Here is a 22,131-nt window from a genome sequence, read left to right as displayed (position 1 = left end):
AAAACGACACAACCTTAAATAAAACCTGTTCAAAGCTTCTGGACACTCAAAGACACGATTTAATTTTTTTTTGTCTAATAATTAAGCTTTGAAACCTTAAATCTTTATTACAGTGTGGTTACCTCTGGGTTGTTTGTAATGTGGTGCTTGATTATTCTGTCCTCTTCCGGCTCCTAACATACTGCCCATATCCTTCAGTTTGCTCAATGCAGAATTCTCCAAACAACTGGTCAACATGATCAGAGTTGAGCTATGATATAAATACAGAAGAGTGCAATTGATATAATACCTGTATTCAATGTAGTGAAAAATTCAGACTTATACAGGCTGCTTAATTATTTGATGACCATGTTTTTAGGACACATGTAGTTTGCTTTTCATCATTCAGCAGTGAAATGAGCAACTTTCTCATGATTCTCGTTGCTCTCATCATGTGTTAAAGACTTGATATTTGAGGAAAAACCCGATTGATTTAACTTATTTTATTGAACTTAATAACCGGATAAACGTTAAAAAAGAAAACACACCATCTTCTTAGGTATGGTCGAGGGCTGCATTACAACATTATTACTTTGACACATTCTTATCTCACAGATGTGAATATGCCACAACACTTTTCCAAAAATAACTCTGTGTAAGCCAACAGATTTCCATTAAAATCAATTTATGCTTCAAATAATATAAAATAAATGACAAACTCATATATGGATGTGTTGGATTCAATACCATGCAATGAAATTCATTAGGTTTTGTACGTGCGTCATATGTATTGGTGCAAATACATGCAGAGTATTACTGTTGAGTCAAAACCTGTTCAGTTTTCAGAATAGGATAAAATATAAGACAATTATCAATGAATGAATTAGCCGGGTTTAATTCTGTAGAAAACATAGCAGCTGTTTCAGAGTTATTACTTTACACTAACTTCTAAAAATGGGGAAATCTGCTCAGCATTTTACTTCTATGAAGTCCATCTCTTTTTCCCAAAATTTCTACAGTCAAAACGCAATTTAGAAGACATATATTAAATCTATATTGGCATATTCTAGATGTTCACCTTGTGCTGGTTGACATTTCAGTTCTGTTATAAAAAGAAAGATGCCAGTACATAAATATCTCCAGAAACCAGCTGGCAGGCAAGCAGTGGTGTTGCCCTTAATGTTCCCTCTGTCATCAGACAACAATAACGGAGACAAAGTTCAGGAGTAATAGTGGCTACTGGACTGTATGCTTTCACAACACCATTGTTTAGAACAGATAAAAGAAAGACACTATAATACTTTTGGCTCATCTCTGAATGTAGCACTTAAAAGAAATGTGGGAGCATTTTTGGGGTTTGTTGAGACAAGTCTGTGTGCGGGTGGAGAGGGTTGGCACAGAGTTTCATTCACAGCAGGACCAGGTCTTGTGGTGCTGACAGTCTCATGCGTTAGAGTCCTCATCTGTTACACTGGGATTCGGCGAATTTGAAATCTCTTTAAAGAATTCATCATCTTTCAGCATGCTCTGGTAAAGGACACAGTACAGTTATAAAAAAACATTAACCTTGCAATCAAAATGTAAAATACATTGAGAGAATGGTATTGATGAGTACAATGTGCTATGTGTCCTGATTAGACTTCTGATTCTTACCGTCAGGTTTTGAATACCCTCGGAGAAAGCTCCAATCTGTCTCACAGTTCCCTCAGAGTCCTCCATCTGTGGAAAGAGAAGCAGCTCTCAGACTCAATAAACTCAGACTCACAGTAGATTATACAAACCAGATACTTCTACTGAATATGAAAAAAGTCACTCTCCAAGCAACACTGGTGAAAATGCACACACAATAGAGAAATATGATCAACCTCTCATTAAATTTAAAATTAGTTTTTTTTTCCAAATGATGCACGTCGATTTCAGATGTACATTACATGCAATTATACAGACAGTATAACTGCTTATGGTTTAAGTGATACAAAATCATTCAACGTGCTCTTTGAAGCACAAGATCACCTGTTCTAGCCTGTCAAGGTCGTCCTCGTAGATTTGGAGCTCGAAGCCTTTCTGGAAACTTCTTCCCTTTGGCATTTCCACATCCATTGGACACACGTATTCTTCGTTCTCATCCTGCCTTTTCTTCCTCAGACTCCCAAAGCTACCAAACGACAGTTTCTTTGGCTGGTATGGATGAGGAGAGAGAAGACAAAGCCACATTTATATAGCTACACTTAGACATACAAAGAGCAGAATACATGTTCCTCAAAAATCTTTTCAATTAATTCCAAATAATTTTTTGTTTTTGTCTGTAATTAAATTAAGATTTAATTTTCTCTTTCCTGTGTAGTCCAGGCACTAGCAGGACTATTTAGAAACATAGACACTCTATCCATCAGTAAACTGTGTGTTACCTTGACCTTGGTGGTGGCAGTAAGCAGAGTGTAGTCTGGGTTTTCAAGACACTCCTGTTTGAGCTGCTGGGCCTCTGAGCCAATGAGCAGGTTGAAATGTGTGGCAAGGTGGCGTCGCAACAGAGTCTTGTTTGGGGGGATGTTCAACAGCAACGCCATGGTCTCCACGTTGAACCGTGGCTCCAGAACCTGAGGAAAGGGGCGATGTTTAGGAGTAAGTACATTTGGGGAGAGTCTGCATTTCCCAGGAAGACTGAACATCCAACTCTCTCACCATCAGGCCTCCGTGCACACCGCTGCCTCTTAGGTTGGGAGCGTATTCAGCAAGGTCCACAGACCGCAGCCACTCCATCACCCTGTGGTTGGTCCACTGGGAAATCTCTGCTGGAGTAATGTTGTTCTATGGACACAAAGTGCAGAAAAAGGGTGAATACATCACAACTTAACAAATAAAGAGTATGTTTACATACTGCTGTGCATTATAAAATGTCAAACAGTAGAACAGGCTGCTCAAACCTCATCAGATGGCCTACGACGCAAGCAGTTGGGCTCATAGTTGTTGAGTCGCAGCACTTGTATAGCTCTCTTGATACTGAGGTGATGCAGGACACTTCCAACCTTCAGAGAAAGCAGGTCATCCTGAGGGACAAAGTAAGACATTAATGACTTACTGTAAAATTCAAACAATAAACAAAGTTCTGCTGAAGCTGTGACTAAGTATATTATTAAATAACATAGGAGCCATTTGAGTGCAGTGAACAATCAAGATTCCCTGGCACAGAAACCTCTGCAAAGACATCATAGTTTGAACAGAGCCAGAGGCTTCATCTTTGTCACAAGTATCACAGAGGTTGAGACCAGGCCATCTCCACTGGAGCTCAGACTCTCTGTGCAGTAATCCTAATGTGAGATGGCACTGAAGTCGTCAGACCTACTTTTCCGCAGGGTCTCTGGAAGAAGCGCATGTCTCTTGCCAACACTCACCACTGTCATGTAGTGCAGCATGCGACCATCCACCCTTCCCTCATCAAACTGAGTCTTATACTGAGGTAAACCGATGTCATCCAGCCATCCTGAAAGGAAGAAGAATGAGCAAAGTGTCATGAAGAGAAAAAGAAAAAAATCACAAAATCTACATCAGATTTCCTAACCAGCAGTTAGTTAGTTAGTTAACTGGCAGCTGGTACTCACTCGTCACCCAGTTGTAGTCCAGCTTTCCCTTATTATCCTCCTCCTCTGAGCCGAGGGCCTGCAGAGCCAGCTGCAGCTTCTTTCTGTGCAGCGGGTGTTTGATGCCCAGCTCCTAAACATCCACAAGACGACAAGTAAGGACTACACATCCCCGGGTACTACACTGTACAGTTCAACAACAAGAAGACTTTGCCTGCCCGCCAGCTTTAGTAAACTTATTAAATTCTTCTGCTTCATCTCACCCTCTCCAGGTCCTGTTGTGAGGCCTGTAGCAGAGTCTGTCCAGAGGAGATCCATACACGAGCCATGTTCACATAAAGACCGAGACCCTGCTCCTGCAGCCAGTCACACACCTGATCCTTTGACCAGCGCGCAAAGGGGGCATCAACATCACTAAGAAATAAAACAGAATAGAATAGAGAAGCAAAAACTTTCAAAAGGTATGTAGACACACCCTTGAAACAGTACAAAAAGATAAGAAACAAACACAAGTTTAAATTGCAAGATATATTGCATGCATCTTTGACAAAGATTGCGTTGTCAAAAATCCTGCATTATCTCTAAATTTCAATGTAAACCACATTCAAAACAAGAAAACCACAGTCTAATTATTCAGGATGGAAGCACAGACTTACTTGCTGCCTTGCTGTAGGTCACGAGACCAACCCAGTCTGGGTCCCGCTGTGGCTCGCACTCCACCCCTCTTGAACTCCCCCTCCGGTAGGTTGTCATCCAAGTTAAATGTGGTAGACTGGCTTCTTTTTAACCTTAAAAACATGACATTCAAGTCTAAACATTTGAACATTCTCACACACAGTATTGTACATTTTTCATATTTCTGGCTAAATATGAAAGAATTACAGTTATATCTATTAATCTTATACTTAATTTAAGAGTTACTAAAAATCAAGAAGTCAAGATTCTCATGTCATTTTCTACTCACTTCCCAAAAAGTTTCTTTATCCCCTTGGATTTTTTCCTGCTCTCTGGGGTCGTAGGGAGTGTGTGGGTGCTGTCGCTGTTAGTCGACCTCTGTGGCAGCCCGGCCAGATCCAAATGGTCAGTGCCCTGTCGCTCCGTTTCAGCTGTACAAACAAATGCCCAGAATATTATCAGCATCATGAGCATCAGTGTGGGAGACGTACACAGATCGTTGGAGTCAGCTGCTGCATGGGGCAAGAAAACACTCAAGACAGACACATGACCACTCCTAGACCTAGACAGACTGAGGGGTCATGGTGGTGGGCATTAAAAGCAAAAGCCTCTTTAGTATACATGCATCAGACACAGCTGATGTCTCACCAAGACTGGAATACAATAGTTTTATTTCATTAGATAAAAAGGAAATTCATTAGTTGTTTTGTTTAATCTTTTTAGTGGGAGGGGGGCGTTCAAGATCCAAATAAACCATTTTAGCTGATAATCTGGATCTGAGCACAGATTTGTGGTTGGGGAAGGTTTTAACAAAAATAAGAGTGTGTAAACAAATACATGCAGGCACACAGGCAAATCAACATACACAACAGACGGACTGTATGTTGGACAGACAGCATTTGTGCAACAAAGTGTGTGAAAGGGTGTGGTAGTTAAAGCACTGCAGCTACTGAAACGTGATGATAAAAAGATGTCAGCTGAAGAATGAGTTTAGAAAAGGCACAGATGTAAAGTCATACAGGATATATTCGGTAGATTCCTTGGCTTTATTTGGAGAGCTACTGCAACCCTGCAATGACCTGTGGTCTATACTGTACCTAGCATAGGCGCACTTGCACTCCGGCTGCGATCTTCATGTGTTACAAAGCACACGCAACACACGACAGGGTCCAACAGAAAAAGAACAAGACAAGAGGGCAGAAATTATGATTGAAATAACAACATGATTGTGGAGGTGGAAAAAACACAGACATACATTTGTACAGTTCACACAAAAAAGACATACACAGGACACAGGGCATACAACAGCACAGAAACAGATTTCCATAATTAAATGTGGACCAGTTTGTGTGGGCTGCAAATTATGGTCCATATAGTATACTCCATGGGTGTGGCTTGGGAAAATAAAATGTGTTTCTCAGTGGAAGAAAAATCTCCAAGAAAATCTCACACTGTAGTGCACAGCCAGTCTCTTCCACAGCTAACTTAACATCACACACAATGACATCAAATACAGACTGAGTCACCTTGTAGACATAACTCTTTATCTGGCTGCCAAATGAAGTGGTATGTTCTTACCAAGGTTAGGAGTGCTGGCTGTCTTCTTGCCCCCGCGGATCTTGAAGAAACCCTTTCCAAAAGATGAACGAGCCTTTCTCGAGCCAAAGCTGTCATCCTCTATGTTGGCAGGCAAGGTGGCAGAGGGACACAAAGGTGGCTTTTCACTCATCTTAATGATTTCTTCACTTGTATTCTGAAAGAAGAAAAAACATTTCTCACATACAGCAGTGTAAACACATGCTGTGCTGGAAATTCTCATAAAATAGAACATTCCAATGTAACAAGGTGCAGTTGTGGTTAGCCTTAAGGTCTACATATATTTATTAATAACAATATTTTTCTGAAAAGTAATGATATACATATATTTTTACAAATCTCACGAATAAAAAAGAAACAACTTTTTTTGCAGATATAACTTCTTCTTTTTTTTTTTTACCTTTTCATTATTGCTCCTGTCACTCCTATCCAGGTGGTCCTGGCTTCCAGCCTTTGTAGTATCATGGCTGCTGAAATGACAAACCATAACAATACACACTTCACTCACGGCAGTGTAGCTGAGATAGTAAGCTTGTCTCATACAGTCATGAGAAGCAGCAGTGTGGGGCTACATGATATGAACTGTTACACACATTATTCTCATGTGTAAGGTAAAGAGGGCTACAGAGACACTTCCTCACACTCTGTATCACTGCAGTAAATGGACAGTGTAGACAGTGTACAGCAGCACTTAACACATAGGGGTAAATGTGAATGGTATAGACAAAATATTGTGATCACAGCATTATTTTAATATAAACATGTTGAAATATTTACTAATACATAGACTATGCAAGTATGAAAAAGTTAAACCCCCAGTCTCTTCTATTAAGTCAAAGCATTTTTCCTTGTTTTACTGGAACAAAACACTAATTTTCAAAACCAATGTGTTTTGTAGTATTTAAGATATTATAATTGGTCTAATTCTCTTAAAACCTGATTTAACTATTTAGAAACTAAAACACCACATGCACATATTACTTGACCCAGCTAACTGAATACGTGCCTGTCAGTTTCATTGTCTACACTAAAAAGCCTTCAAATCATACACATCAGCCACACATTGAGCATTTTATTTATTAATATTCATTCATGGAAATAAGTAGGCGCACATCATATATATATAAGTTGAGTAAAAAATGTTCAGTCTCTGCTTTAACAAAAACCTACATTAGTTGAGCTCTAGCATGGAGTAAAGCGATGAATGTGAGTAGGTCTTTTCTCATACTTTACCTTTCTACATCTGTTGGTGTGGACTCAGATACTTGTTCTGGGTCCGAAGGGCTTGGTGTAGCCAAAGGCTCTTCACCCACTCCATTGAGACTGTCCAGCTAAGCACGGATGAGAATGAGAAAAAAAGAGTCAAAATTAGACTGCGTAAAAGCTTTAAATGTGCACCGTCTTAAAACATTAACATATATATTCTCCTGAGGCCTCAAGAACACAGCAGTCTAAATCGGTGCTCGTGCTTAGTGAACTGACAGGAGATGATATTTAATTAATTGGATGACGAGCCCCTCAACACTCATTTAAAAAGTGTGAAATTAAAGGGAGGTATTAGTGTTTTACTGGCCATTTTAGAGTTAATGAGATATGAAGTTCTTTGAGGGCAAAAAGGTAAAGAGCTAGAGCCACTTAGTAATTAGCAATAAATTAAGAAGATAACATCACTAAAAATGTGTTTAGAAATGAACACTTTAAATATCTTATAGCTCATATTCTACATTTTTGAAACATTGAAATTGCTTTTGAAATTATGTTTTAATATGCCACATTTTCTGTATTGTTTAAATTCTTATTTTGTCATGCTGTATCCTGTTAGTATTTACTCTTCCAATAAAGCCCCTCCCCCCACTTGTGAATGCAAGATTGGTTACACCACATCATATTATACTACACAAACCTCATCTGGGCTCTTCCTTTTCAGTTGCAGAACATCTGCAACTTCATGCTTTTCTGGTTCCACAGACATGGGGTTGGTTGACATGAGCGCGAGGCATACATCACCGTGATTCTCAGCATACTCATTATCTTTTGTTTTCTCTGGAGTGGATAATGAACAAGATATAACAGAAAAGAATGTATAATTTTGTCATGTAAAGTAAGAACCAGCTGTTTTATTTGGCATTAATCAACTCACCCGAGAAAAGAAAAGGTTAGCTAAACAGTCTAAAAATAAAGTCAAAGAAATTTTCTGCAGAAAGCTTAAGAGCAGAGTTGTATATGGCAGCAAACAGCCAGCTCAGAGAAATACAAATAAATCCATAGGAAAAACAAGTAGGCAAATAGAAAAAATCTATAACAATAAAAATCTGTAGCGTCAAGTCCCTGCAAGGTGAACTTCATATTATACTGAAATAAGGCCACTGGTTGCTTGGAAAATTGGAAATCATTATAAAACCTATGATATTCATCAAAAATGGCTGAGAGTGATATAAAGTATAAACAATATGTGGTTAATGTAAACCATCCAAAATCAATGTTTTCGAGGCTGACTTTATTTAGTACTTCTTTATCTCTGACATTAAATTAATATTATTCATCCACCATGACAGAAGCGATGTCTCACCTTTTTTCCCTTGCACCGACATCACCATGTCTTGAACTTTCTTATACCGTAGTAGCGACTGCTTTAGTTCCTCAATTTTACGATCCTGCAAAGAAAAAGATGATTAAAACGCACAGCGAAGCAAATCTTTCAGGAAGAGAGTTGAAGCACCTGGTGCGATACAAAACGAATCACAACATGTCAAATGTACCTTCTCTTCATTGGCTGCCATCAATGATTCAACTGCCTTTTTCATTCTCTGCACTTCCACATCTAGTAAGGAAAGAAAATTATTACAGACAGACTATAGCGCTCATGGTGTGAAGATTGAGGAGGGTGAAGAGTGGGGATGTATAATAAGCCTGAACACACAGGGTGAAACTGAAAGATACATTCTGACCATACTGGCTGCAATATTACGGACCATCATTCCAGTAACATAACAGCTGCAGTCTTTGTTTTTTTATAAAAATCTTTAAATTGATATACCAAATCCTTGTGTGAGCAGGTATTTCACATATTTCACTTTCGTAGAGCATTTCACTTTTCAGAACACACACTCTGCCATAAGGTTCTGTGAACAGACAACCCTCAACATTAACATTATTAGTTTTATTCAAGACTTTTCCCCATAGATCCCAAAACATCTCCAAAACAAATGAACTTCAATGTGTTCTCTAACAGAAAACTATCACACGGTGGTCAATATTTTTAAACTTGTATGAAGATGTGTGATGTACATAATATTATTCTGACAAAAACAATAAAAGAAGTGTTGATTGAGGACCCCTGTTATGGCCTACTCTTGCACTGTAGACTACAATATGTGAAGAGTCATGGTGGAGGGAGTGTGTGCACTGACTGAAATGAAATTGTTCTACTTAAGTGAAAGATCACTGATAGGGGAAGGCACAGATATGAAGACAGCACTCACAACAAAGATACTGTCACACAACACTGAACACAACATTACAACAACAATACAGGTTAGCAGGGCACACACTGGTTGTTGGTGTGAGCAGTTGAAGGTATAGAGGAGTTTGGGGACAGATATTGAGGGGTATAGGAGGTGATTATTGTTGGGAGGACATGAGGCAGGAGGATGAGTGAGCAGCCTGAATAGTTATGACAAACAAAACAGTTCATTCCTCATTCCTGTTGAAACACAAAAGCAGACATTCCTTGTTGCTGTTCCAGGAGGGACACTGAAAACACCCTGATAAGGGCTTTTGGATGACCTTAGATATGTTCAGTTCAAAAATCAGAAAAATAAAAGTTTTAAAAGTTTAACAGACGGGTGGTGCTCTGTGGTCAGGTATTAGCACTCCAATGGGTTATAATGGACAAGCAGAGTTCAGATGGCTCATGCTCGTTCATGCAAACAGGGGTTGAGAATGGTGCAAGTGCAATGATGAACACAAACATAAAAACCCCCCTTACGTTTTTCTTTCAGCCTCTTTCTAAGAGTTTCATCTGGATGAGAGACTAAACAGGACAAAGAATTATGAAACAAAAACTGGTTGGTTGCAGATTCTGACTTCTTGTAGGACTTAGCCTAGTGCGTTGCTTGCTATACACAGACATTACCACTCAATCATATAACATTAAGTTGTACATGTAAGGTTAAACATCATGCATGCTCATCTTCAGGGCAGCTTGTGACCTGACTGGCTTTCCCACCTCTCTCTGAGGGATCTGCACTGCTCGAGGCAATGGCTTTGAAGCCCGTCTCATCCTGTAGTCTCCTCATGTCTCCGTCTTTGCCCTCCAGCTGCCTCCTCAGTATAGCTAGCTCCTCCTGTCCAACAGAGGACAACAGTGAGGATATTTCCTCTACACAGATGCCACCTCCCCCACCTTACCTCCACATTACAAACAAACCACAACACAAAGGTTCACAGATGCTGACGTGGCATACAGACACGCAGGCCACACCTGTTCTGAGGGGTATCTTGTGTGAGGTGGGTGGTAAGGACTGATGTCTGGGAGGGCTATAGTAGTGGCAAACACAGGAGGCATGTTTATGTAACCAGAACAGGTATCAAGCATGGACACAGAAAAATTTAATTGTAAAGAGATTTTAATGAAGATGAAGGAAATCAGTGGGCTGAGTATAAAGAGGGATAAAAGACACACACACAGAAAAACAGAAATCCTGCCAAAACTGAAGCATACCTGTGGTTTGAAAAATGTGAATGCTTGATTGAACACCAGTTCAATCAAGCCTTGTGGAAGCAGACTTAAAAAAAAGTGGTATTTCTGACAACACTTTACTTTTTGCATATTACTGTATGGCAGAGTTCATTAGATTAACTTCATTACTTAATTGTTTGAATAATAAATAAAACTTGAAAACTGCTGTAAAATAGATTTAATGATTTTTTCCCCTCAAAAATAAAAACAGAACAGGAGCCAAAGGGAGAGGTCAAAAACCATAATCATACGGCAAGCACAACAGTCATCCTGAGTAAGCCAACCTTCAGAGCCTGGAGTTTGTGCTCCTTCCTCTGTTTCTCATACTGCATCTGGCCCATTTTGATTTTCAGGCTAGAAAGCTTGGCCATTAGTGACTAGCAGTAGAGAGACAAATCAAGGAAGAAAGAGAAAATAGGGATGCAAGAAGTGAAAGATAAAAGAGGTCAAGTAGGTGGAATACCCAAGATTCAAACCAAGATATTTACAATATAAAGCAGATTCAAAAATAGACCTTGTTGATCAATATAGTCAAAAGTTAAAGAGCAGATTTATGCTCTGTTGTTAGTAAATGTAAAGGTGCAGTTCCTCCTTAAGTTTTAACCGAGATAAAACATGCAACATCTTACACCCTCATATCCAATGAACAAGGTATCCTACAGATCAAACGGGGTCATAACAATCACAAATAACTCAATTCAGTGCTTTAAGAACAGCCACCAGACTCTTTGAACCAGAATAAATCATGAATAAAATGAATAAATCATAGAAGCAGAAAACAAGTTGATGTGATGTCTTTTTGACTGGACTAATAATGATGCACAATAGGTGTGCACAAGAGCTTCAGTAATCAAAGAAGAACAAGATGATGGCATGAACGATTTTCTCTGGATCATGAAAGGAGAGTAAAGCTTGGATTTTAGGGGACATTAATATTCTAGTAAAGTGGTTCAGTAGTGAAGTGGCCCATTTTAGTTTTGTTGTTTTTAAAACCATTTCATCCACAAGGGGTTCCCTACCAAAGAGTTAGTTTAGCTAAAGAAGACAGCTCCTGGAGATAAATAAACAACCAGGAGGGTATAAGATGGTAGTCATGAATAGTTTTTCATATAAACACTGGGAGTGTGCAAACTTCACTGTGACAACTCACCTTTGTGGATTTCAGTTTCTTTTCGTACAGTAGTTTTTCACTCTCCAGATCTGTCAATCTGTACCGCAGTTCATTGATTTCAAGAATCAAATCCTAAAAGCATAAAAAGTTCATATCAGAGAAAGATAGTAAAATAGTAAAAAACCTAAAATGCTGAAGCCATTTAATTGGATCTGCATATGACTCTAAGAGCTAGTGATAAATAAGATGAATGTGAGAAAGATGAATTGAGACATTGGTGCAGAACCCTTCTGTCTTTTCAAGTGGCTGTTGGTTTTCTAGTATGTGTTACATTATGGCAACTCTGCTTTTAATGTTTTTCATTCCTTAGCTAGCAGATGCTTCAAAGCGCAGCAGTGATACAATTAGAGGAAGCTGCTCGTGGAAAAGAAGTGAATTATGTGCTGTGAGGTCCAACATGGACAGAAACTTTTTGTTCTAGTGGAGTGGAAGTGACATCCATGCTGCTACAGCACTAACATGATGTATTTGAAAGTGTTCCAAGTATTCTGCATGGTTCATCTCCCCATCTCTAATGAACAAATGATTGACATCTTAACGATTGTAAAGCTTTTGACCAGAGGGCAACAAATCCAAATAGAATCAAAAACAAAAGGTGAACCCTTTGCACACCACAGTCTTTCATCTATAATAACCACAAACACAGCAGGCATATTTTTCATGGCTAGTTCTGTGAATGCTCTGACTGTTTTTCTTACTCACCACACAGCTGCTTCAAGACTGACAGTAAAATAAGACATCCCTCTCCCACACAGGTGTCAGACAACATGAATGAGTGTTTGTTTGGTGTGTGTGTGGGCAACTGCATACATGTGTGTGTGTGTGTGTGTGTGTGTGTGTGTGTGTGTGTGTGGGGGTGTGTGTGTGTGTGTGTGTGTGTACTTAGGCGAGAGAGTAAGGACACATGCAGAAACAAAGAGGATTCCTGTCCTAAGAATTAGCTCACATACCTCGCTGTCCCTAAATCTGTCATCAAAGTCCACTCTCTCCTTCTCCATGGTATTTAGCTTCAGCTTTAGGTTGGACACTTCAGACATCAGTTCAAGCTTCTGGGTCTCCAGTGCACTTCTGCACAGAAGCTCCTACAATATCATAAATGAAGATTGTTACACACAAAAAAAAACTTTGTGGCTGCCATGTAGTCGGTATAGGAAGCACAAATAACATTAGCAATATAGGTATCGTTTTTGTAAATATCTAAAATAGTAATCTGGTCACCAGAAAGCATTGTGTGTAGTCTTTTTGTTTGTCCTACAATGGTATGGTGATAATTTCCAAAAATATGAAGGCTCAGTGCTTAGTTCTAAGGGTGGACAAGAATAGCTGCCAGCATGATCTCAGTAGCTGACCACAAACACAAGGAGAAGCCTCTCCTATGACAAACATGATGAGGTGACCTCAGGTCTTTCAGCTGAATGTATGGTGTCTCTTGGTCTTGTGTGCAAAGAATTATATATTAGGTATATTACATATGAAACAGTCACACACACACAGGCATACACACAAACACACCTGTTGCAGCATTTCCTCAGTGGCATTGAGTTTCTCCCTATGCTCGTCCAAACACAAGTCCAGGTCCCGAATCTTCTCACCCTGAGCTTCCACCTGGTCTGTCAGCACACTCACCTGCATGAAACCAAGCCATTACTCCTTTTTAAAAACAGACATTTATATGTCTCTGTAGTCTAAGTATAAATGTGGGATTTGTGATTTGGTATAAGCATTGCTGGATGGGTACCTGAAGCACCAGAGACTCCTTATCACTCTCTATTCGGGAAAGCCTTTCCTGGTAGTGGTCACCCCCAGCCAGAGAGACATGTCCGTTGGACTGCATGGACAGAAGAAAATGTGGATTAGACAAAGAATCAGAAGGTGATTTTAGTCCTTGAAAAATTCAGACATGGGTAAGTGGTGCGGGTAAGTTAATTCATTCTGCTGATCTTAAAAACCTTGAAGGTTTCAGTGCCTAGTAATGATCGCAGATGAAATGCTTCATATCAAAGTGTGACTGGTTACACTGCTTCACCCAGCACAAACAAAACCTTACATGGCTGAGCAGAAGGCTCAAATTCAGACTGCTGTACAGAGAGTGAGTTACAGCATTACACAAAAACTCTGGCCTAAAGCCCATCACTCTCCCAAACACCACTCTGGTTCCCAAGATGTCAGCATGTTTCTTGCAGCACACTGGCTATGACATTGACAACAACAGCATTTCATCTTGCATTCCTAGGGAACTCAGCATAAAAGGGACAGTCATGTTTTCTCTTAGAAAACAAGTTGGTGGTCTACTTGGACACAGGATTGTTGCCCACACTTGTCTGCATTCATAGAGTTTTAATGCAGCACACAGAGTGAGCTTCATCAGCAGGAAACCAGATGTGCTAAAGCTGTTTGGAGCACAATCTGTCCAATCATCACAAACAAAACCTCTTCCATGACTACACGACTGATTCCAACAACAAGTCTTTCTTCCTTCACAAATATACCAAGGGTGAAATAAAAAGGAAATCTTAGAGTAAGCCAAAGTTTAAAAAAAAAAAAAGCTGAATGTCATTAGCACATACAAAATTGAATCACTTTCATGCACTTAAAAAGCAACATGAGTCCTATATTTTACATGTTTTATGTTCAGATAAACCAGTTATGTGACATTACCAGTGAAACTGATTTGCCCTGAGGCTACACTATTCTGATGAGGACAAAAAAAAGATCCATGTGACATGTAAAATGTGTATTTTCATGGTCTTTTGTTCAGAAACCTTCATACCTTTACTAGTTTCATTCACTAGCACCGTTATTTTACATATCTTATGAATCTTATGCAGTAATTATGTGTCCTTCCAACATGCAAGGCTCTCACCAGGTGACCATGGAGCCATTCGACCAGACTATCAGCTGTGGAGTCGGGGATCTGGCAGCGTAGACTCTCCCTTTCCTCTGTGTCCATCAACTCCAGGACGCCCCTAAGGTCTTCCAAAAGGTGAAGTGCCCGCAGGTTGCCCATGAAAGGAGAGGTGGGTGACTGGCAATCAAACAACCCATTGGAGTAGTCCAGAGCCTTGGAACCTGAGGTGAAGAAGCACAACAGAAGAGAGGAAAATATTAGGAGGAGCTAGAATTAAAACACAGACAGAGATCAACCAGCTCATACTTCACTAAGTAATTATTCGGAAGGTTTTAGATTAAAGCTACTGTTCTTAATAGTACAGCTATACAGTATAATTGTACAAATTTAATATTGTACCATTGTTGAACATGGACAGAATAAATGCTTGACACTCTCTGACAAACATAGAGCTCTACAAATTACGTGATAACTATCTAAAATGTCAGCTGTGCAACAAACCGTAACAAGACACCAGATGGACTCTTATCAATTTTAACTCAACCTGGAGGAGTTATATAACACGTCCAGGTTAACTCTATATACAGTCCATTAGGTAATCATAACCCTTCAATTTTTTCACATTTTGTTATGTTGCAGACTTATGCTAAAATAAAACAAAATCTTTTTTTCTCCCTCATCAATCAACACTCAATACCCCATTATTTTGCAAATATATAAAAAAGGAAAAACTGAAATATCACATTGACATAAATATTTAGATCATTTGCGAAGACATTTGAAATTTAGAGCAGATCCTTTAGCTGCTTTTTTGCAAACTTTCACTGAGGAGTGGATTCTGTCTGACTCTGCCATTCAGCCCAGATCAGTTGAGTGTTGCATTGATAGTTGTCCTTCTAAAAGTTTCTCCCATCACAATTTTTCCTCAAATTTATTTTTTTGAGTTTAGTATAAGGCTGATTCATAAGAAAATGTGAAAAAATTGAAGGGTTCTGAAAACTCTCTGAATGCAGTGTAACTCTATATAGCGTATATATCAGAGGCTGTTGCTTTATGCTTTAACATGACAGGAAAAAAAGAAATCACAACATAACTGTTTGAAAGAAATGTTATGTTATATATATGTTATTCCACAATGCCATAGGAGAATTTTACCTGCTATAATGCCATCCATCTGTTCCAGAGCGGCTGCCAACATGTCGCTGGCATCAGACATCATCTTCATTCACTGATAAATCTGGAAGGAGACAATTAGACCTTGTAAAAAAAAAAAAAAAAAACATCCACCCTGTATTTTAGTCATTTTGAAAACTGAAAATTATTATTTTAACTGTTTTTCTGAAAAGCATCAGAATAAAGATGTTGCACTGATATGATGCACTGAAATGCACTATAATAAAAAAAAAAACAAAAAAAAAACAGGTGAGGCAGTGCATTTCAATAACATTTTATTTATTAAAAGACACTGGACTTGCAATGTGCCTATGACACAAAAAGAAAATAAGGAATCTGAAATAAAACATGAAGGAATTTAAAATTAAAACATTTATGTTTATTGTGACTACAAGCCAAGCACTAACACCCATGCAGTAACAATAACAGTTTAGTCTACACAATAACAAATCACTGTGGCAGCAGCTCTGTGTGCTTGAGATGTGAATTTCAACAGTGTAGGAAGAGGACAAATCCAGCAAACCAGCTACAGTTGTATTCAGCTTTCTAGGCAAAAAAAAAGTGCAGTTACGTTGGCGTTAAGCATGTCATTACAAAGCATTCCCACCCAGGAATTAGGCTATAACTGTAGTACATCCTCAGCAACCCTCTACGCCTAAAAAAAAGACCATGCCTGGTAAAATAGCATGTTTGTGAGATGGGTTTGACTGTATAAAAATGGATAAGCTGAGTGAGATCAAAGAAAAGCACCTCATCAAAAGTTATATGATATCATGCGATAACCAGGGTATGAAGCAGCTTAGAAAATGAAAAAACTTGCATGCTCTGCTCTCTTGAGCTCTATGCAGCAGAGATCGTATGTACATTTTTTCAGAGTAAGACTAATGAATAGTGCATTTCAGAATATCAATTAGGCCATTTACCTAAAATACTGGCACAATAAATGTCCTGCCAATGGGACACTGGACACTCTGTTTGGAGCTGAGTGAAGATACATTTTAGTGTCCCAGTCTTGGACATCTGCCCAAACAGCACAGCAGTCCCTTTCTCTCTGAGTGTTTAATCAAAAGGCTTTGCTGTATATTCATGCATGCACAAACATGCATGCACAGACACTCATTTGCACACTCACACTCACACTCTCTCACACACACACACGCACACACACACACCTTTTCCTTTAATCAGCTGCCTCACATCCTGGGAGTGCCCAACACTGGGATGTAGGACCATTTTCAAACTTTATGGAAACCACCCACAGACCTTACACTGTTATTTCAGCATTCCTGTGGACACTTTTTCCATTATGTGTAAAATAAGCAAGCGCTGAAATGTAAGGATTGTCACAACAGTAGCCTGAGAGGAGATGAGAGGAACCAGCATGCCATCAGTCAGCTCTGCAGTAAAATGCTCAGTGGTTTCCAACAATAAAATTCTGAATGGGTAAAAATACGTCTCCCACTGCCTACAGTAACTGCTTGTCCCACTTCTACAAATGGGACAAGCAGACATACAGTATACCATGACATTTGAAAAAGGCACAGTACTATACAGAATCTAACAGTTATTCCCGAAAGACAGGAAGGTGATCTGCTGTTTGGGAAACTGAGTCATTTCAGCAGAAGCACATCAGTCGCATCTTATCAGAATTGAATAGCAAATTAATTATTTTCTGAATTCATAGATTAATCATTTGGTCTATGATATGTCAGAAATTCCAAAAAATACCCAGCACCATTTCCTGACAGCCAACATCAAATAGATTATTTTGTCCAACACACCAAAAAACATTATCAATTGATCTTCAGATAATTTTCTCAATTAATGGTTTTGTCCCTAAGAGCTGGTGATCTGTTTCAATACCTTGTTGAAGTTGACCAGCGTTCCAAAATCCAAAGATATTCAGTTAACCATGATATGACAAAGAAGAGGATCAAATCAAATCAGGATCAAAGAAGCTGGAGTAAAGACATTTAGTAAGACATTTTTGCTTGAGAAATGACTAAAACAATTAATCGGTTTATCAAAGTAATTGGAGGGTAATTTTCTGTTGATTATTTTTTTCATCTTAATGTAGATTGCTATCACATAAAAGAAAGATGTGAAGAAAATTAAGATTTAGATTTCAAGATTTAAAAGCTGAAATTAAAGTATAATTAGCTTTAAAAAGTACTTTGACGAATAATCGAATCAAAATTGCAACTGATTTTTTCTATTAGTCAACTAACTGATTCATCAACTAATAGTTTCAGCTCAGAAATAATGTTGGAACAGACTTTGCCTGAATGCCAGGATGGTTTTACTTTTCCAATAGACAGAGCAGATTAAGGACAGACCTTCACTATTGTGACATCTCAGAGTATTTACCCATGCTGCAGTGGATCAGGAGGATTCAGGAATCAGAAGTCGGAACAACTACAGCCAAGTCACTATACTCCAACAACAGATACAAAAGTAGAAATCCAGTCTTGAATAGCAGACGGCAGACAGAGTTTGGAGCAATACTCAAACTGGAATGAAGGCCTGCAGGGCATCCCCCTCAAAAACCTGAGTCAGCTTTTCTCTCACACCAGAAAGGCAAATATGGGTAAGGTTAACACATGGCTTTCAGCAAACAAACTTCAAACACACCAGGCCAAGACCAGACATGCTGCTCGGAAACCTGCTGCCCATGTGTCAGTCAATGCTAAACAAGTGTAAAGACTTTGTCTTAGCACTTCTATGGCTTCATCCTGGATCCAGTGGACACAAAGTCCAGCACAAAGAACACCTAATTACAGAGAACTGCACTGTGTCCTCAAGTGCTGGGATGCCTCCATGGTATGTGAGTCATATGTAAACAAAAGAGAGTTGTCTAGGAAGCAGACAAGGTGACTTTGCCTACACTGTCTTTACTACACAAAGACTACAGGCCAGTGTGTCTCTTAGGTCAGCAATTAATGATTATTTTCTCAATTAATCCTTTAATCAATTGTTTATAGAATGTTAGAAAACAGATGGAAAATGTGGGCATATTGCTATCAGTGTAAAACCAGGTTAACCATCATACATGACAAAGAAAAGCAAGCAATCCTCACACTTGAACAGCTGGCACCAAGTGTTTAGCATTTTACTAGAAAAAAGGTTTGAAATGATTAATCAATTATCTGAATAGTTGCAGATTCATTTTCCATCAGTTGGCTTTTTGACTAATCTTTTCAGCTCTATTGTTTTAATTTTTTTGTGAATTACAAGAGAATAAAGGAGGGTGAGATCTGTACCCCTACCAGCCCTGAAGTATTTATTCCATCTGTGCAAGTTTACTATCAAAGGAGACATCTCAAAAACATCCTAACAAGCAAGAATCATTCTCAAAAACAAAGTGTCACTGTCTGCCCTTCTATAAGCACCACTTACCACCAACCATAAGACACACAGAGATGGCTATTGTTCATGGTATAAGGGTATTTTGACTGAAAGGCATGAGAAGACAAAAGACAGAAAGAAAAACTGCAAGGCATCGCTACAGTACGCATGGCATTTGCAACAGCACCTGCCTGCCTCCTGCTTCTTTTCAGACCCAAAGAGCCTCAAAACAAAACTGAAGAAAAAAAAAAAACATTCAAAAAGCAATCTTGCCCTTTGGTGAAAACAGCCATATAATTCATGGAGACATGCTCAGAATAATGAGCACAAGGGGGGGAGAGTGGATCACTATAATGGCTTTTCAGATCCATCAGCTCTGGTCCCTTCAGGCAGAGAGAGAACCATCACAACCCATCCTCACTGGGCTCTCGACAAAGAGCTCAAGTATAAAAAAAGACAGAATCTTGTAATTCCTCAGTTGAATGGCCTGCAAACTATGGTGTTGCACACACAGGAAATAGAAAACAAAATAGAAGCATCAGAGCCACTTGTCTCTGAGGGAGTAAAGTGTTTACAGCAGCCATGCAACTGGCTTTAACAGCCTGTGTTGAGATGAGTTGCACTGGTGGTAAAAGGGCCTGGGGAGAGAGGATTTTACAATCCAGACATAAATCATACAGCACTTTGCTTTAGTTTTTCTTTTTTTATTTGAGGTTACAAAGATAAATCTGTGGACATGAGGGGATAGGTCCAAGTTTCACCACATAATGACACTTTCCATGTTTTGATTCATGCAGGCCTTGACCTAGTCTTTACCTTCACACAATGTTTCCAAGAGAAAAAGCTTAAATCTGACTGGCATACCTCATCCTGTTTTACCTCACACAGTGAATGCTCTATTCAATGCTGAAAACCTCAGAGAATGCTTAAGGGTAACAAAGTTAGGTCTTTCTTTAGGCATCATCTTCTGTAGGTGTATTATGGCACAGTGGTGTGCCATAATAATTATATTATGAGCAAATCATCAGCCGCAACTTAATCTCGTGATGGGGCTAATGTTATTGTCTCCAAGTGTAAGGGTGCATGAAATGAAGCATTGCGGTTAGAAGGCTGTGTGCAAAGATTCACTGGGTGCAGACACAGTCGAGGCATTCATCAGCTGCCTGCAGGGCGCTGCTCTGGAATAACCTGTAGCTATTTCCAACCTAGGTACGCAGGCAGAATACACCATCACTAATTTTATGCCACCAAACAACAACGCCTATATGAAAACAAGATATGGGTGTAGAGCTAAAGGAGACTTTTCTCTATCTTCAGACAGCCTGGAACTAAAAATAAGAAGCACACAAGGTAATGTGATACAGTGTAAACACAATGAAAAAAGATGGATTTTTTTCTTTTTTTTTTTTGGAAAAAAGAACCTCCATGCGATAAAATCTTCAAGATTTTTTTCTGCCTGCATGTATGCAAAAGATCACAACAGCAGTTCATTTATGTTGGACAGCATTGCACATTCTTTTCATATTACTCACAACTGCACTGCTTGTGCCTTAACTTGACTTATAAGTTAGTAATCTTCTTTGACATCTAGTCAAAAAGAAATGCAACACTGAATAGTACACATGTGGAGCAGAGGGTTAGGTTATGTAAATCAAAACAGCTGAAGGTTACACAATTGTTGGTTTGCTGTGTACAACTCCACCACTCCATATTAGTAAAATAACTAAAACACTTGTTTGTTGCAGTTTTGCAGGCCAGATTCAACTTTTTTTTTTATCATTCTTCCAACATAAATTCCTTGCATTTTTTATACAGTAAAGACAGGAAGAAGCTGTAATAAGGAGCCCTGGGGGTTTCCCTAAAATCAGAATAATAATTAACATATTGAAGGTAAACTCCAGAGTTAAATCACACAATCAGACACCTCAAACATCACACCTAACAACCTTATGAAATCTCCTCCACTGCACAGGCAGGAGTAAATCAGTGTAAAAACTATTAAATTGATGGGGATATAGTGGGTCCTGCAGGATCATTATGTTGAGAGCATCTGGTATCTGGTTTGCAGATATTTTTGTTGTTTTGGAAAGCATTTGAAAAGAGAGAGCAAACAGTTTTAAGAGGTCGACTGGAGGGCAATACAACAGCTGCTCAAATTCCATAGCTTTGAAAAAAAAAAAAACTCCGGACACAAACTCTAAACAACTCCCCTTAGTTTACAGCCTTGGCCAATTCACCTTTGATTAACACCACAAAATTCGGTACCGAAGTGAATCTCATCGGTCAGCTCCACCTAAAGGCAAATCAAAGTCTATGTAAAAAAGATATGGCCTCGGGTAATGGGATTGATTTACCACAGAGTGTGGCAGAGTCTGGAACTGTGGCAGTCATAAACTAATGTTAGACCGACTTTCTCACGTCAGGAATCTTTCGTTTAACTAACTGTTGTCCCATAGTTGAGAGGATGAACATCTTTGAGTGAAACCTTCGCATTACCTTCCAGATAAGGCTGGATGAAGTGTAATTCTGCGTTTACAACGTTTGCTCACAACTTTTTCTCACTGTGCGAATGTCCAAAAAAAGTGAAAAAAAAGTGGGAAAAAAAGTGAAAAAAAAGTGAAATCTTACTACCGGTAACTTGTGGCTATGCCCGAAGCCCCCTGAGTGTATCCCATGAGGTACAAGGGCCGTTTGGGAACCGTTAATACAATGTCAGCATCGTAAAAAACCTAAAAAGTGACCGTTTAAAGTTAGTAAGCTGGGGAAACGTGCACATTCATCTGAACCAGCCACAGCAGCCGTTTGTTTCGACAAAACGTTAGCAACCTCCTCCTAAACCTGAGTTACTGGAAATAATAAATCACATTTAAAACATTAACAAACTCACTTACCGAGACTCTGCTCCAAGAGATAAATATATTTCCGTTAGTTTTTTTTCCTATATGATTTAAAATAATTCCACAATATTCGGTTTCCAAACTTCTCCGTACCCACCAGAACTACCCCGCGTCGGTCGACATCGCTA

General features: G+C 39.1%; 1 protein-coding gene across 5 annotated transcripts; it reads right to left on the bottom strand.

Moving 5' to 3' along the window:
• Positions 1-467: 467 nt before the first annotated feature.
• ppfibp1 (PPFIA binding protein 1) lies at positions 468-22,128 on the bottom strand. 5 transcript variants are annotated; one of them, XM_022754230.1, is made up of 27 exons: positions 21,998-22,128; positions 15,744-15,825; positions 14,604-14,809; positions 13,479-13,568; positions 13,253-13,366; positions 12,691-12,822; positions 11,720-11,812; positions 10,057-10,174; positions 9,817-9,861; positions 8,588-8,649; positions 8,398-8,482; positions 7,732-7,871; positions 7,062-7,159; positions 6,229-6,298; positions 5,811-5,985; positions 5,330-5,362; positions 4,522-4,663; positions 4,214-4,345; positions 3,821-3,971; positions 3,579-3,690; positions 3,372-3,460; positions 2,904-3,026; positions 2,662-2,787; positions 2,388-2,576; positions 1,993-2,157; positions 1,633-1,698; positions 468-1,506 (listed from the first exon to the last, which is right to left on the bottom strand). In XM_022754230.1, the coding sequence occupies exons 2-27, from the start codon at positions 15,811-15,813 to the stop codon at positions 1,423-1,425; spliced, it is 2,910 nt and encodes a 969-aa protein (XP_022609951.1). In that variant the 5' UTR covers positions 15,814-15,825; positions 21,998-22,128; the 3' UTR covers positions 468-1,422. The 5 variants fall into 5 exon arrangements, with proteins under 5 accessions (XP_022609951.1, XP_022609952.1, XP_022609953.1 ...); XM_022754231.1 differs by having other exon boundaries at positions 6,229-6,295; XM_022754232.1 differs by lacking the exon at positions 5,330-5,362.
• Positions 22,129-22,131: the final 3 nt, after the last annotated feature.

Source organism: Seriola dumerili, unplaced genomic scaffold (genome assembly GCF_002260705.1).
Source record: "Seriola dumerili isolate Sdu_G_001 unplaced genomic scaffold, Sdu_1.0 BDQW01000219.1, whole genome shotgun sequence".
Taxonomy (NCBI): Eukaryota; Metazoa; Chordata; class Actinopteri; order Carangiformes; family Carangidae; genus Seriola; species Seriola dumerili.
Note: the sequence above shows the minus strand (reverse complement) of the source record. Positions and strands in the feature narration are given on the sequence as shown.

Bases quoted from the DNA above. Each gene is read 5' to 3' on its own strand.
- ppfibp1 (XM_022754230.1), bottom strand. From the start codon at position 15,813: ATGAAGATGATGTCTGATGCCAGCGACATGTTGGCAGCCGCTCTGGAA. The intron at 13,367-13,478 runs GTACCCATCCAG...GGTTTCATGCAG, and splicing joins AGGAGTCTCTGGTGCTTCAG to GTGAGTGTGCTGACAGACCA. The intron at 4,664-5,329 runs GTACAGTATAGA...TTGTTTGTACAG, and splicing joins TGCAAGTGCGCCTATGCTAG to CTGAAACGGAGCGACAGGGC.